At 44.7% G+C, this 15460-nt stretch overlaps 2 protein-coding genes across 2 annotated transcripts; both read right to left on the minus strand.

The window, feature by feature from the left end:
• Window positions 1-3011: 3011 nt before the first annotated feature.
• Window positions 3012-5467, minus strand: LOC114787573 (C2 calcium-dependent domain-containing protein 4C). The gene is made up of 3 exons (XM_028975228.1): window positions 5408-5467; window positions 5155-5328; window positions 3012-4350 (listed from the first exon to the last, which is right to left on the minus strand). The coding sequence occupies exon 3, from the start codon at window positions 4317-4319 to the stop codon at window positions 3048-3050; it is 1272 nt and encodes a 423-aa protein (XP_028831061.1). The 5' UTR covers window positions 4320-4350; window positions 5155-5328; window positions 5408-5467; the 3' UTR covers window positions 3012-3047.
• Window positions 5468-9918: 4451 nt separating this feature from the next.
• LOC114787578 (ubiquitin-conjugating enzyme E2 R1-like) lies at window positions 9919-15450 on the minus strand. The gene is made up of 5 exons (XM_028975240.1): window positions 14700-15450; window positions 13227-13313; window positions 12533-12630; window positions 11046-11180; window positions 9919-10540 (listed from the first exon to the last, which is right to left on the minus strand). The coding sequence occupies exons 1-5, from the start codon at window positions 14883-14885 to the stop codon at window positions 10318-10320; spliced, it is 729 nt and encodes a 242-aa protein (XP_028831073.1). The 5' UTR covers window positions 14886-15450; the 3' UTR covers window positions 9919-10317.
• Between the last annotated feature and the right edge of the window lie 10 nt (window positions 15451-15460).

Below are 15460 nucleotides of genomic sequence, written 5' to 3' on the forward strand. Positions count from 1 at the left end.
CTGCCACCCCCATAGTGGGTCTTATACGTGGAAGCCATTTCCAGATTTAATTTAGGAGATTTCTGCCAATCAAAGCATTTATTTCCCATCCCGTACATAATTACAGGTCCATTCAGGCCAGAGATGATCAGAGAGAAGGGCTCTTTTCTCGCTCTGTTGAGCCAGCAGGGGCATTTAATACCTGCACTTTGTCTGGTATAAATGAAGGCTAAAAATACACCCAGAATGGCGGTAATCAATGCATCGAGGGGCACTGAAACAATAAGTAGGCGGCAGGGGAGATGCTCACAATGCAGTATTAGCACGTCTGATTAACTGTGTGTCAATGTAGTAATTTAGTTTTTTGATGGGGTGTAAAACCAAGAATTTTAATTGCAAACATGAACAAAGCTCTAGGGTCTAATGTGTAATATGAGAGGCCAGAAACAAAATGAAAGTTATTTTTCAACTTTGTGCTTTTATGCATTATATACGGCAGTTTTCCAATACCTTCAAAAATATTTGCCCAATATTTTAAAAACTCATTTAAGCCATAAGCCACACAGATCACCACTAGGCATTACATAACACTTACAGCAACCTGCCATATTGAGGAAGAATAATAAATTAATTAATTAATTCAATCAAGTTTCATTGTCATAGTCACTACATAGTCGTGCATTTTAGCCATTAACAGAATTCTCCATATAAAGCAAAGTCATCCTCCAAAAAACAAGTGCACCACAGAAAGAATGTGATGCTATAAAGCCGAAAATGTGAAATAAATGGAAAAATAAGGGTTCAGTTGGCATCACCAGTCCTTTCCATCAGAATACAGGCACAATACAGGAAAATCTCATCTGTTTTCTGCAAAGGTTTCCAAGCACCAGCTGGTGAGACTTTGGCTCAGTTGCCAACGGTATGACACTTGCTTTCAACCACAAAAATAGAAGAGTACAGCAGACAACAGGGCTGCAGAGGTATGTGCTGAGAGGCTGCCATATTGGGTAGGATTACCATAGTTACAGTGATTCAGTGATTCCACTGAAGTCCTCGGTTTACTTAACAACATCGGAGGAGGATTAAAGCACATTGGAACTGATCCCACCTGGAATGCCTTTGTCAAACTAATTGTACACTTGCTGTGTTTCATGAAAAGCAAGAGGGTTTGGTTTTAAACAAGTCAATTTTGGTTTTGATGCTGGCGCCATCTTTGCTCCACTGCTATTGCCTAGCAACAGGTAATGTCAATTTTCAAATAAATACCTGCGAAATGTCAGAGATAAAACATCACATCCAAGAACACCCAGAAATGTTGAGTTTTAGCAGCCTTCAACATTGGTATATTAAGAAATCTTTTTTTTTATTTGTTTACTGAGCTAAACAAGGTGGTGTAAGATTCAAAATTATGACAAACACCCATGAATGACTTGTTGGACATGCTCTAACATAAAAAACCACAGCATATTGTTACAGTGGGACCTGTCATGGGGACAGGATACATAAATCAGAAACAGAATATGTAGCAGTGCTGGAAGCAGGAACGTGGGCAAGTTTAATGACCAGAGAGACTTTGACGTAGTGATGCTAGACTAGAGGAGCAGATCCAGATCCCAACATGCAGTGGTGCCCATCATAGGGAGCCAACTGTAGGCCATTGATGATCAATGTAATTCATGAAAAATGGATATACCAGGCTAGTCCAACTATCAGAACACACAATGCAGAAGAGTTTAGCTGTAGACTGGTCTGTATGACCAGACTGAGCCCAGTCAAGTAGAACTGAAACACGGAGGGACGAAGGAGGTGGCCCGGTGGAATGAATCGTGTTTGCATTCCATGGTGCTTATGGCCTTTCAGCAGGATGGTGTGCCCTGCCGCACTGCAGAAATGATGTGTGGAACATGACAAAGATTTCCTGGTGTTGCCATGGTCTCGTGTGCTGGAAAAACAAGTCAGTGGAGGCCCCATCTTCCATCTTAAATGACTAACAGGATATGAATACAATAAGCTACTCAGCATGAGGCCTCGTCGGGGTATTATTCGGCAGGTAGGCTCCGCATTTTAGCTCCAGCGTAGAGAAATGACGGTGCTGCAGCTCACAGGCATGCTGGGTGGACAAACAACATTCTGAAAACTATTTATGTAACTGCTGACCATCAAACTAGTGCAGAGCTAACTAGAGTGTTTTTTGTACTATTAACAAGAAATCGACATTTTCAAATATATAATTCACCTTTTGTCACAATAATAATACTTGCATCTATTCCATAAGGCTTACATCTGTTCAAGAAGACGTTTCTTCAGTTTTCATTTTGCAGATGTGACACACCGAATAGTCAACAGACTACAGAACACTGAGCAAAATGTGACCGTGTTTTCGTACTATGCCAAGTAGTGAAGCCAAAGAACATCAATTGGCAGCAAAATCTGGCAACAAAGTGATACGGCTCTGTTGTCTTTTCTTTTTTTGAATTGCCACAAGTTTACAGTTAGTCTAAGGGATGCAAGAAAAAGCATGCATTCGCATCCAGAGTTTAGATCCAAAGGCTCTTTGTACATGAATGAAATGTTGAGAAAAAAAAAAAAAAAAAAACCTTAACATGCAGAACATCTGGGTGTTACTGAAGGAATTCCTTCAAAGAAATGTGGGTGAAAACCACGTGCACTAGCAAGAGGTGGCGAGGATGCAAAATGGGGGAGGGGGTGGCAATAAATAAATAAAAGCGAGCAATAATGAAAGTCAGGGATACAGAGTTATTACTCTGTCAGCTCCCATTCGAGCAAGCAGGAGAACCCTCTCCATTTGACGCTATTAGTGGCCAAACGGGCTGTCGTGTAATGCCGCTGACCCTCTCCTCACAGACTCAGACTGAATGCAGGTGATCGGCTAAGGCTGGGTCAGGCTGTTCTGTTCCTTCTAAGGTATCAGGGTTCAGATAAAAGCTTTAAAGAACAGAACAGCATCATTAAGCACAATTGTTAAAAAAAAAAAAGAAAAAAAGAAGCGAACCCCGAACCACAGACGCGACCAAATAAACCAAAAAAAAAACGCACCATCCCCGTGGCTAGAACCCAGAGAGCAGCTCCCTGAGTGGAACTTCTCTTTCCCCCAGGAGAATGTCTCTTTTCAGGCTGGTGCCTTTGTTCACCACTTTCATCTTGATGGCCAGGTTCTTCACCTGGACGGCGGGCAACGAGTCAAAGAAGAAGTCCTCGTTGAAGACGGGGTTGCGGCTGTTCTTGATGATGGTGCTCCGCTGCTTCTGCTGCTTACCTGGGTTCAGGTAAAGGGAAACGCAGCAGTTGATGCTCTTGATGTCAAACTGCTTGTCGTAGAGCTCCTCGGCCGCCAGCACGCGCACGTGGAGTCGCGCCGCTTCCGTGTCGTAGTCCGTGCACAGTTGCAGCGTGCCGCCCTTATGCAGGTTGACCGTGTGCTGCACCAGGCGGTCGGAGGCGGACGCGCCAGCCTTCCGGGCCCTGAACGCGGGTGAAGGGGGGTGGCGGAAGCGCCTCTGGACGTTCGGGCTGGTCTCCACTGAGCTGCATTCGTCCATGGACAGCGAGCTGTGGCAGGCAAAGGAGCGCTTGGCACGCACCATCTTGGCCTGCGTCTCCTGCGTGAACATCTTGAGCAGCGATGCCGAGCGCGAGAGCAGCGGCGAGTTGAAGGGCGAGGACTCTGCCGAGGAGCAGGTGTCGCTCTCGCCCCCGCTGAAGTACCGGTAGGGATTGTGGTGGGACGTGTTGCAGTCGCTGGGGTTGAGATGGGTGCCTTGTGTGGCAGTCTTGCGCTGGGTGTTGGGCGAGGTCAGGGGACTTGTCGGGTCACTGTGGAAGAGCGACTCCTTTCGGCGAGTGTGCGGGCTCTCCATTAGTGTGGCAAAGCCGTACGATGTCTGAGCTTTGGGCACATAGGGCAGCGACATCGCTGTTTGAGACTGGGGGTCGGCGTTGGTATTCAGGTTGCCCACGTCTGTCACTGAGAGGTCATCAGCGCTCTCAATCTGGATGATGTGACGGTTGGCAACCTTGAGAAGGTTCTTGTCCCCAGTCAGCTTGCTCATTAAACGTGGGCTGCGAGGGCTGCCCTTGGGAGTCTTGTTGCAGATGGCTTGTTCGGAGTTGGACGGCCGCAGACCACTCTTTGGCTGAACGTCTGGGGTCTCGGCCTCTGGCGGGCAGCACACCAGCTTGGGAGGGATGAAGAAGTCCGGGATCTTATCGGGGGTCAGGACATTGTAGGGGGCAGGGCCTTTGCTCTGCCGGTCTGAGCCCTCGCCCTGCCGCAAGGCACTGCCCTCCACCGAGCCGCGAATCTTCTCCAGGAGCCACATCGCCGCGGCTCGAGGGAATCAGAGTCCTGTCCTGCAGAAATGAGACAAAAAAGGAATCTCGGTCTGATAGAGAACTTGACTGATGAATGCCCCTCTAATGATGTACAGTTGATCGTCTTGTCGGTCTCCTTGGAGACATGCTGATTCAAGACTGGCACAGCCTTGTTTTAAGAACCATCTTTAAGTGACTTGCTTGCATTCCTCTTTGCAAGCTTGATTAACGAATTGGTAGATTTAATTAAGGAAACATCCAATTCAATGGGCAATCTCACAATTTCTGGTCCAAACCACTTTCCACATAACCGTACCGACCGAGCTGAAACAGTCAGGCTGCACTGGGATCACAAACTGGCTTCAAATAAAAAAAAAAAAGCTGACAAGGCGGCTTATTCAAAGCTCTAAATCACAGAGGGGATAATAGTGTCGGGTTTTCCTGACCTGCAGCCGACCGTGTGTTTGTTGCAGAATTATCATAATTGAAAAAAGAAAACCGCGCCTTTCCATTACAGCGATTTTTTTCATTTGTAAATGTTATTTGTGTAAGAGCTGAGTCGTGCCCAGTGCACAGATGACGGCGTTTGAATAAAACGACGTTTTTATTGCTCCGTTGGTAGTACGTGAAATGTTTGCTGGTTTCTGACTGTTAATTATTATGTTTGTCCAGTTCTGAATAATGATCAGTAACTACAACCCTAAATGATGTACTTTCGTTTCAGACCAACACGCACTTTCACTGGGACAACGAACGGAGACGATTCGATTCGATTCTTCGAGTCTAGTTCAGTTTTCGCGGCGCAGCCACCTGTTGAGCTCCGGGTGCGAACGTTCAACTCACCGCGCGTCTTCAAACCTCCGCGGGTCCGAGTGTCATGGGTGCGAGCCTGCACGCCTCTGCCGTGGAGTTGTCCGTGGAAGAATCCCGGCGTTAATATAGCGAGACTCCTCCGCGCACGCCGTGTGCCCGAGTCAGCCAATGGGAGCGGAGAACGCGGTCCACTACCTGCCGGTCCTTCTCGGTGCGACAGAAATAAAAAAATTTAAAAAAATAAAACCGAATAAAAAAAAAAAAAACTCCGCTCTCCACGCACCTCCAAACTTTTTACTCCGCGCCGGATTATTAAGTTGGAACCTTAACCGAGAGCCGCGGCAACTTTGCTGGACCCCGAAATGCCTGCAGGAGAAAACGGGGTGCTCGCGAATGCTCTCCTCCCGCCAGGTCGTCCCGTTTTATCACAAGCCCCCACCCGCCACAGACTCGCTCCCGGAGAGCCTCGGCTCCTCATTAAAACGCAATTAGTTAATTGCCTGGAGAAGAGCAGAGCGTTACTGCAGTTAGGGTGGCCTGGTGAGCACATCTATTCTAATTTCCCAGGCCGCCAAAGAGGGCTGGAGGGAACATTAAATGGAAGATGCAGCGCAGATCGTTTTCTTTTCTTTTTTTTTCTTTGGTCAGATATGCATTCAAATTGAAATATCGGGGTCCTTTCCCTTTGGCTGCCTCCACTGCTGGCTTTGGGTGATTTGAGTAAAGACAACAGGTCTCATCCGAGTCCAGGCGAGACGTGGGACTCCTGCTTAATTGCACTGTCACCGGGGTATTCGTCACTTGATCCAGGACAAATAAAAAGTTATTGCTTTCATGGAAATGTTGTCTGCGCCGACAACGCCAACCTTGATTCAGGGAGAAATTGAGAATAGTGACTCCATCGCATCATGCATAAGAAGGCATGCGTTGATATAGCCCAGCCTCACCGGTACCCACTGCTGACAACAGTAAAAAACCACCTACTTACTGGAGGCGCTTTTTTTACTGGGCAAAATATCGGCCAGAAATAGCCCGAAATGATTACTGCCCCAAGTCCCAGTCAATTCTATAGATGGTTATGGACAATGAAAGCAAGTCAGGTGGTTTCATGTTATGTCTGCAGCATCAAAAATATCCCTGCAACACAAAGAGGGACAAAAAGCGGAGTGTGCGAGGGAAACTGTTGGATTGGGCTCTGCAGATCTCGCCAGTCCCAGCCTCCCCACTGACTGCTTCGCTAAAATGGAAAACAGAGGGAAACTGTGAAGAAACAGACCAAAATATCCAGAAAAAAAAGAGAAAAGGAACAGAGGGAGAGATTTGGAGAAGGAGAAGATGATGGGGAAAAGCAAAGCGGCGAGCACAACCATGGTTGCTACAGCAACGCCGCTGCTACACTTTTTTTTTTTTCTGACATTTGGCAACAAGTTATTTTCTCCCTCCCTCCCTCCCTCTCTCCCTCCCTCTCTCCCTCCTGCTTCACACTCTTCATTCACTTGTGTCCTCTGGGGCACCCTAAGGATGAAATGGTGAGCATACAGGGTAAACATGAGATCCAACCGAAGAGGGCAGACTCCCCAACCATGCAGATAATTCCTCCTGGCCGAGACATGTCACACACACTCACGGATTCGAACACACACTCGCAAATAGCTCGGTAACCTCACAGAGCCGGCTTGGCCCAGAAGACGGGAAAGGAGATGGAGGCCAGGGGATGGGTTCAGAGCGGGAGATGAAAACGCAAATGAGCAGGGGGCTGAGTTCAGGCCGGCCTTCTTCAACACGGTATTCCCACGTAGGCAGCTGTCAATAAAGAGGGCGCATCAAAATATAAAAGGTGGGGCTGATCTGTCCGACCAGGAAGGATTCCAACTACCAAAGCAAGGATTCATTGCGTGTCATAAAAATCCTCGTTAGAGGACAAGATATATTGCTTTAATTAGCTAGTTGAACACTGGCACTGGAGGGTCTGATGGCAGGAGAATCCTTCACCTGGATTCAACACTACACTCCAACGCTAATTGTCTGTGTGAAAAGTAATTGACCTTTAAAGTTCCATTAAGAATTCAATTGGAAATTGCACTGTGACTGTCACATGGCAACGCATGGCGTGCATATTACATAGAAAACCACACACAAACTGAGAGGTTTTTTAGTTGTATGCATTGATCCTTCGTGTGGCTTCGTTTTTTTGTCGCGCTTCAGATTAACACCGTCTCAGACGACGTGAATGATCCGAGATTTGGTGCAATACTGCCCCCTGCTGGATCTTACGGAAACACCATTTTACTCTCACACTCTGCGTGTTGTAATGGAGCCTAAAGGCCTTGCCCCCCCCACCCCCTACTTCTTCTTCATTTGGCCGTCCCGAATTCTGGAGCAAACTGATTTTTAAAAAATAATCTGTGGCCCAATCTTTCTGCCATGCCACTGGATCCATGCCATTTAGTCATTTTTAAATTGTATTGGCCCATTACAACTGTGCCAATTAATGGGTCAGATTCATTGATATGGCTTCAGTGGTAAATCAAACCTAATACTGAAGATTTTTATTTCGCTTTACAGAGCCCCTTTGTGCTGCTGACCTGGCCAGACTGCATTTGGGCTGTAAAAATTTAGTTGGGCTACCTTCAGCTTCGATTTTCCCCACCCCTGCCCTAGAGAATCACAGTGTCTCCTCCAATGTATGTTCCCACAGTCAACCTTGATGCAATTTCTTTTCTAATTAAATGATGAGCACAGAGATACAGCCACTGAGGGCACTTCTGGTGGTGGACACTGGTACACAGGATGTACTTGAAAGTTATTAATGTAGTAATATCTTTCAGCCATTTGAATGACACTTCTTTGATAACTCTCATATTAGTGCACTTCAGGTGCCCATTAGCCAGTCACTGGTCCACTGGTCATTCTGCCTAAGACCATTTTTTGCAGGTATTGAACACCTAACCCATGGGTGGTGATTCCAGCTCCTACAGCGTTTAATGAAGTTGCTAACGTTAAAAACCTCATAGTTGGATCTTGGTTTTGGCTGACAGTAGCTGGACAGTACCAACTTTAGTTTGGTGCTGAAATCTCCACGGACCAGTCAGTGGAACAGAAGGTAATGCCACAGCTTCACACCTTTAAGATCTGGGTCTCTACCAGGTTCTGATTCCTCCTGCTCCTGATATGGTTGTGGTATGGTTTGGAACATGTGGAAAGAACTGTTATTTTAAAGATGCTCTGATGTTTAGCATCATAATTTAGTCTTAATCAGAGCTGTATGGATCTTTACTGTTGCCAGGCCACATCACTCCTGTTGTCACTCCTGTCTTGGGTCATTGTCGTGGAGGAAACCTTTAAACCTGAGGATCGCTCCGTAGTCAAATTAAGCAGTCTTTCCAGTTTATCAGTTTGCCACCAGCTCATTTCAGCCAGGGTATTTTCAAGACCACAAATGATGCCTAGTCTTCTAGTGACTGACATTCGGATGAAAGAATATGGTCTTTAGACCACTGAGTCGTTTCCTTTAAGTCCTGGAAGACATGGAGTTCTCCACAAAAACAAAAAAAAATGCAAAGTTGCAAGAAACCTCCAGCTGTATTAAAAACAGACCATCATAGGAATAAAATGTTAAAACATAATTAAACTGTTCATAATACAAGCATATACATGTGTGCAGTCTATGTGGTCTGTATAATTCAGGTGGAGACGAGCACTTTTCTAATAAAGATCTTTATTTTTCCTCATTTTAAATAGGCCAACAAACCGTTAAAAAAAATACAGGTCAGTTGCAAGCTCATCTGAACAGCTGTGTGCATATCAGAACCAGTAACTTTGTAAACTGTGTGGGATCCACAAGATAAACTGGTGGACTTGGTTGATTTGTCCGCAGCTAAAAGAAAACCTCAAGTTTTTTTTTTTTTTTTTGCAACGTTGTCTTCTCTCTTTTTTTTTTTTAGCCAGTTTTTGTCCTGAGATGAAAAAACAGTTTTCCAAATGTAGCATTAACAGCCAATGGTTCTGCTGACGACCAACACCAGTCTTGAGATGCAAGAAAGGGAGAAGGGAAAACAATTTCAAAGCCGACAACATTCTCAATTACTCTTACCATATGTGGTCACCCAGAAATTCACAATATATTAGACCCTTAAAGCGAAATAACTTTGCTGTATGGTAATCCAACACCCACCACTCTACAAACAAACCTATGCACAGATTAAATAAATTCTCCAGATTAAAAACACTTGAAGATAATGGAAGTCACTCATTTTGAACAAACCAAAACAAATTATTTAAAAAAAAAATCAATTTCCCCAAATATGATTGATTCACTCATAGCATTACAAGTGTGCATTTCTTCATTAAACGGGTGAATCCTTGCCAGTGAGTCACGATGTACATTTGAGCCACTGCTTGGCCAAGGTCAGAGTGTGTCAAATTTCAGCCACAGCATTACCAAGCAAGAGGCAATGGCGTGATTTTCAGAGACTGAAAGAAAGACAGCCGCCTCCTGCCAGTTCCACTCGTCTCAAGTCCTGCCCTCAACTCTGCAGCTTTGAGAGTCTTTATTCTGACAGCACATGCGACAGCAGCTTCCTTCATCAGGGAAATGGGATTTTGATCAAGGAGTCGTAGTTTGTACAATATGCAAACGTTTGACCTGCCCTTATGCAAGAACTAGAAACGTTTTATTGCTGAACTAGTCTATTTGATTCCGGCTCTCAATTCAGGGCTGCAGTGGAGAACGGTCTTCTTTTCTCAGATGAAGCGAACAACTCAAGAAAAAGCAGAGAATAATAAAAAAAAAAAAAAAAAAAAAGCAGGATCACACTGATGGGTCCAGCAAGGCCTCAATCACAACACCTTTTAGCCGTTTTAATTTCTTTATAAGCCAGTAGTCCCTGAAAACCAAAGTCTTTGCAGTAGAGAATGGGAAAAATGGAAAAGTAAAATAATAACATTAACGGACAGGACGTGTGCTTAAGGACCTATTGGTGGACACAGTGGCAACAGGGTGGGGAAAAACAAAGAAACAGGTGCAATTTTCATATTAAAAATGAAGAAATAAAAACTAAGATTGTTCTGTAGCCGGAACACAAGTGTGCTCAGACTAGGTATGCTGTGGGGGATGGGTTGCATGCTGTAGCTCGTGATAGAGGAATGGGAGGGAGTGGTATAGGGGAAAAGGGCATGAGGTATGGGGCTTTGTCATGACTCCTCGTTCCCAGAGTCATCTTCGGCATAGCAGCAGTCCTCCTCCTCATCATCGTCATCGTCCTCTAGCTCCTCTTCATCGTAGTAGTCATCATAGAAGAGGTCTGAACCCTCGTCAGGGGGTGGTGCCCGTGTACGCACACAGTACTCAGCCAGAGTGGTGGGCACCTTCACCCCATCTCGCTCAGCATCTGCTTTAGTGGCTAAAACCTGCTTCCTGCACAAATGAAGAAGAAGAACAGTTCAGCACATAGTGTCTTTAAGTCAAGACAAAATTTCTGGGAAACATTTGACTGCAAATGTACAGACAGACCAGGGGAAGAACTAGAATAATACCCAGAGGTCTGCAAAATTAACACAGGATGTGGAAAAGCACGGATTAAGTACAATAGCATGAATACTATGCCAGTCTTATTGGTAAAAGTTCATCCATCTGGACCAATAAACCATGGAGTACACATAACTACACAAATTTTCCACATTTGCAGAAAACCAGAAACAAGTTGAAATTAAATGGATCATTGTATAATACTGCAGTACCATGCCAAAAATAGACCAATCGCAGAGAATTCGATCCTTTAAGTGCAGATTCCTTAAAGTACAAAGTGTTTCTGCTTTAAATTAAACAGATCCAGCCACTCAAAATCGTACATAAGTAAATACATAAATTAAATGGATGATCTTGGGGAGCCATGGCTAGAGGATGTGTAAGGTAATTTGACCTGATTATCTCAGTGTACTCGCACTCCTTTCCTTTGCTGTCCCTCCACTTGCGGTACATGACGGAAGCATCGACGTTGGCTGGGGAGAAGGTGTTAGGCTCGTTCAGCAGGGAGATGACACTCAGCAAGATTGTTCTAGAAGAGAACAATTTAGGTTAACATGTTAAAAAAAAACAAGTGGCGACATGGGAGGTGTGTTTTAATGTGGCTAATGCAATTAAACAAAAGAATACCTTGGTCTCAACAAATCAACCAAAAGTGAACAGGACTGTGCAGCCAACATGAGCATTTCATAAACAAGACGTGTTTTTTTTTTTTACTTTAAATAAATCTGAAAAAATTCCAATTGCTGTATACTAATAATCACTTCAGAGTTTCTGCTTAACAAAAATGTTGACAGAGAAAGGCCACTTGATCGACTTGTCATGCTCCTTCAAAAATTCTAACTAAATCCCACTCACAGGACACAACAGGGGAAAAACAGTAAGCAGCCTTCAGCGCGCGCGTGTGTGTGTGTGTGTGTGTGTGTTCAACAGGCACAACCTGCCACATTCTTAGGTTGTACTGCAGGGCGTGCTCAAGAAAACTGATTACTAGAAACTAATCACATCTTAGTGTGGTGTTTTCATACCCTCTCCTGGAGCAGCCCCTTTTATTAAAATAACATTTTTTTTTTTTAATCTGATTTAATCAAACTGGTCCAGAAAGGGTCCGCATATATGTGTACAACTTGTAAATTCATATCTTTTTTGTAATGTCAAGTAACAATCATTATTCACAAAGAAAACATCTTCAAATATAATCACCATTAAAATAAATTAAGTACAAGGTGATGTGTGTTTATATAGTGGGTTATAAGAACCAAGGATATTCAACTTGGACAAAATGGTGAGAGCAACCGCACAGCTACATATTTAAGGTAGACTACAACTGTACAACTGGCAATGGCCTCTACAGCATGGTAAGAAAAACACTTTTCCTTGAGGCGCATTTGAAAAAAACGTAGTCTCATTATCATTATTGATTACTTGTCACCGTGAAACACCACAGTGCGGTACAGTCACGGACGCCACCTGGGGAACAGTTCCTCTGGAACACCTGGCTGGTTGACAGGTTCGAACCTGCAACCCTTTGGCACATATTTTAGAGCCATATCTGTAACAGCCAAGTGACCATTGCCACATTCTATGTGGGACAGTACTGTTAACCCGAAACGGACAAATGTAGAAATATTAACTAAATACTAAATTGACTCACTGAACTGAAGTTAAGCAAACCTATTTATGTATTTAATATAACTCGACACTTGAGCTCTAAACCAAACTGACACAGTTTAGACTCTTGGTTGAGGAACACCAAGAAATCTTTGACCTGCCCCACACATAAAAGCACTTACTACCTGGATTATAACTGGAGCTGTTGATTATTGGAAAAAAAACCCTGCAAACAGATATAAGCATTTGTGAGAACAGCACAGTAGACCATACCTGACATTCTGGGTCGGGTTCCACCTCTCTGACGGCAGCTCCCCACTCTGTGGATCATCCACTGGTGGGTGCAGAATAGATATGCACACGTCTCCATTCTATCAGAACATAAATTAATTTAAGTTAACTTGAAAACAAGGTATAGAATAAAACAGCCTTAAATGTAGACAATAGAATAAAAATGAGGCCAGACAGAGCAGTAGCACAGTCAAATGTAGTCATTTAGTTCATATGGTTGGGGGTGTAAAGTTATAGAAACGGCAAAAAGGAAAAAGTGGCCAACTAGTCCGACAAGACTGCTACTGTTACATCAAGGTTGGGCTTGTTCTCAAAATGTCCCCCAATCCATTTTAAAACTCAAAACAGGACTAAGCAGGTCCTCATTCTGCAAATACTGCCTGGGGTTCCTGAAGAACACTGTGAACTGTGAGGTGATTTTCAAAATGGGGCAAGAGAAAACAAGGACAGCCAGTCATGAAACGAAGCATTAGCCCAGGGGCTGCAGCTCAACAAACAAAGCCTAGTGTTACAGCCACCAGCCTATAGGGGTCTAACACACAATACTGGATATGATTATCGCCTCACGTATAGATTGCCCAAGTAACCCGTTTCAGTGCCAAATGTGGGGTAGAGGTTTATAAGCCAATTACACACAACAGGTCAAAGTTAATGGTGTGCAGGGAGCAGCTCTCACCTCATATATGTTTGGATGCCACATTTTGGTGAGGAAGCGGAAGGTCGGTGGGGAGTAAGGGTAATCAATGGGGAACTTGATGCGAGCCTGGAATAAAAAATAATAAATAAATTATAAAATCAAGTGGGGGAAAAAGAAAGGGACATGCAGCAAAACATGAGACAAGCAAGTCAAAACGACAAGAGAAAGAATGCTCAAGAACACTCCCACTAGCAGCCAAACGGGATCTTATCCTACCCCCACAGACACACATTCGAACCAATCACACCCACATCCTTAAGCAGCAGAAGTGATCCACCCCAGAATTAGGGAAATACGCCCGTGTCAACAGAAGCCAATCTCTGAACAGGGTGGAGAACTTGGTATTAACCTGTTTGATAAATTGATAATGTCAGCTGCTTGATATAAATTTGGCTTCATCATAACACACTCAATAAAAGGTTAAAACCAGGATGAGATAGGGACGTTTTTACTTACAGAGTTTCTCTCTAATGAAACGATGGTTTTAAGCTATATGGCCTGCCGTATCTTGGCAGGTCGAGCAGCAGCAGCCTTGTAACCCTGCACCGTGTAATCTTAGCCCGGCCACAAGGCGATCCGTTTCTTACCAATGGGACGACATGCACGTAAGAAGTCATGTTCCGGCTATATAAGAAAAAAAAAAAAACGTGCTTTCTCGGCAGCCAGGAGCCACCCAGGCCCGGACGAGGGCCCCATACCTGTAAAGTTTTGGGTGCAACGAAAGTAAACAAAGGCGATGGCCACGGCGACCTAGATTCCAGACGCATCGCTTTATTTTTTCCGACGTACACCCTCAAGGGAAAACAAAAAAAAAAAAAACTAAACGATTTGCCTGCAATCAAAATTCCCTACATCTGCCGGAATTTAAAAAAAAAAAAAATTCTGGCGAGACTACGACGCCAGGAATAGGCATTAGACGCCGGACACCATTTTTAGTTAGCAACGTGTAACTCGACGTTATGCCAGCGCTTCGCAAATAATAATAAAAAAAAAAACCGGCCCAGTTCACAGAAGCCTCGCAACTCCTTCCTGTGCACGAATGCCGAATCACTGAGCTAAGCTCTGGCTATTTAGGTTGACATTGTTGAGCTCGAAAGACTGGGAACAAAGGGACAAGACACCCAGCTAGCCGTTTCTTTTAGTCAGGGGAAACAACCAGCTCCATTTTACAGCGTGGCCTTTTCACTACACATTCTGCTGTTTTTTTTTGTTTTTTACGCGGTTTAATGGTCACGGAGTAGATTGCGGAATCTACTAAATGAACTGTTTGGCCAAAATGGAACAAAGCCAGCTGACTGTCGCCAAAGCCCGTCGACCAGAAACAAGTTGGGCCAGCAAACTACGACAGGCTGTTTCACAATAAGACACGGGGAAACGAACACAACACAACACACACTTGATCGAGCAAACAAAATATACATATGTGGATTTATTACGCGGAGTTGACTTTACCTTAAAATAACCCCCCTCATAGTGAGTGTTGGGGGGTCCGAAAATGGCTACTTCCCAGTTGTACAGGTCTGCCTCGTCCACCAGTGTTATTTTAAAGCCCTCGACTGGCTCTTCCTGCAGACTTTTCATTTCCAGCATCAGTGCTTTTTGCGAGCTGGCGACGTGAGAGCTGCCGTGTTGTGCCATTTTCGCGAGGCGTCAAGATGTTGCTCAAACGACGATATTGTCTCGCTAAAGCTGCTAGCAGGCTAGCTAGCCAGCCAGCTATCTCCGCTAGCTAGCCGCTGTAGGGGGAGAAAAATCCTTCTTTGTTTGTTTGGCCTCCTCTTTCGACTTAAAAAAAAAAAAAACAGCAGACGCGGCGCCTGGCTGCGGCCGACAGCGATTTGTCGCGTTTCAACAAGACGTTTGAGCGAAGTCAGAAAGTGTCACCCCAAGTTTTTGAATGAGCGCCAATCACTTGGCCCGATGTCCATGAAAACAACTCTGTCCACCAGCGACTAACGTTACAGTCTAATTCGGCGAACCCTGCGCTCCTGTCGAACACGACCTGCTCCCCAGCCGGACTGTCTTCCCGTGGAACCGCCGCGCAGATTTCCGAACGTCGGCGAAGTCGCTTGGTGCGATTTTGCTCAGCAAATTCGTACGTGGCTAATCTGACCGACTAGATAAAGTAACAAAATCCCAGGCTGTACTGGGTAATTAGCAACATCTGAGTCGACGCGAGTGTGTCGACTCCGTGTAATGTGTTTTCCTTTCTC

The sequence above is a fragment of the Denticeps clupeoides genome, chromosome 4 (assembly GCF_900700375.1).
Source record: "Denticeps clupeoides chromosome 4, fDenClu1.1, whole genome shotgun sequence".
Classification (NCBI taxonomy): Eukaryota; Metazoa; Chordata; class Actinopteri; order Clupeiformes; family Denticipitidae; genus Denticeps; species Denticeps clupeoides.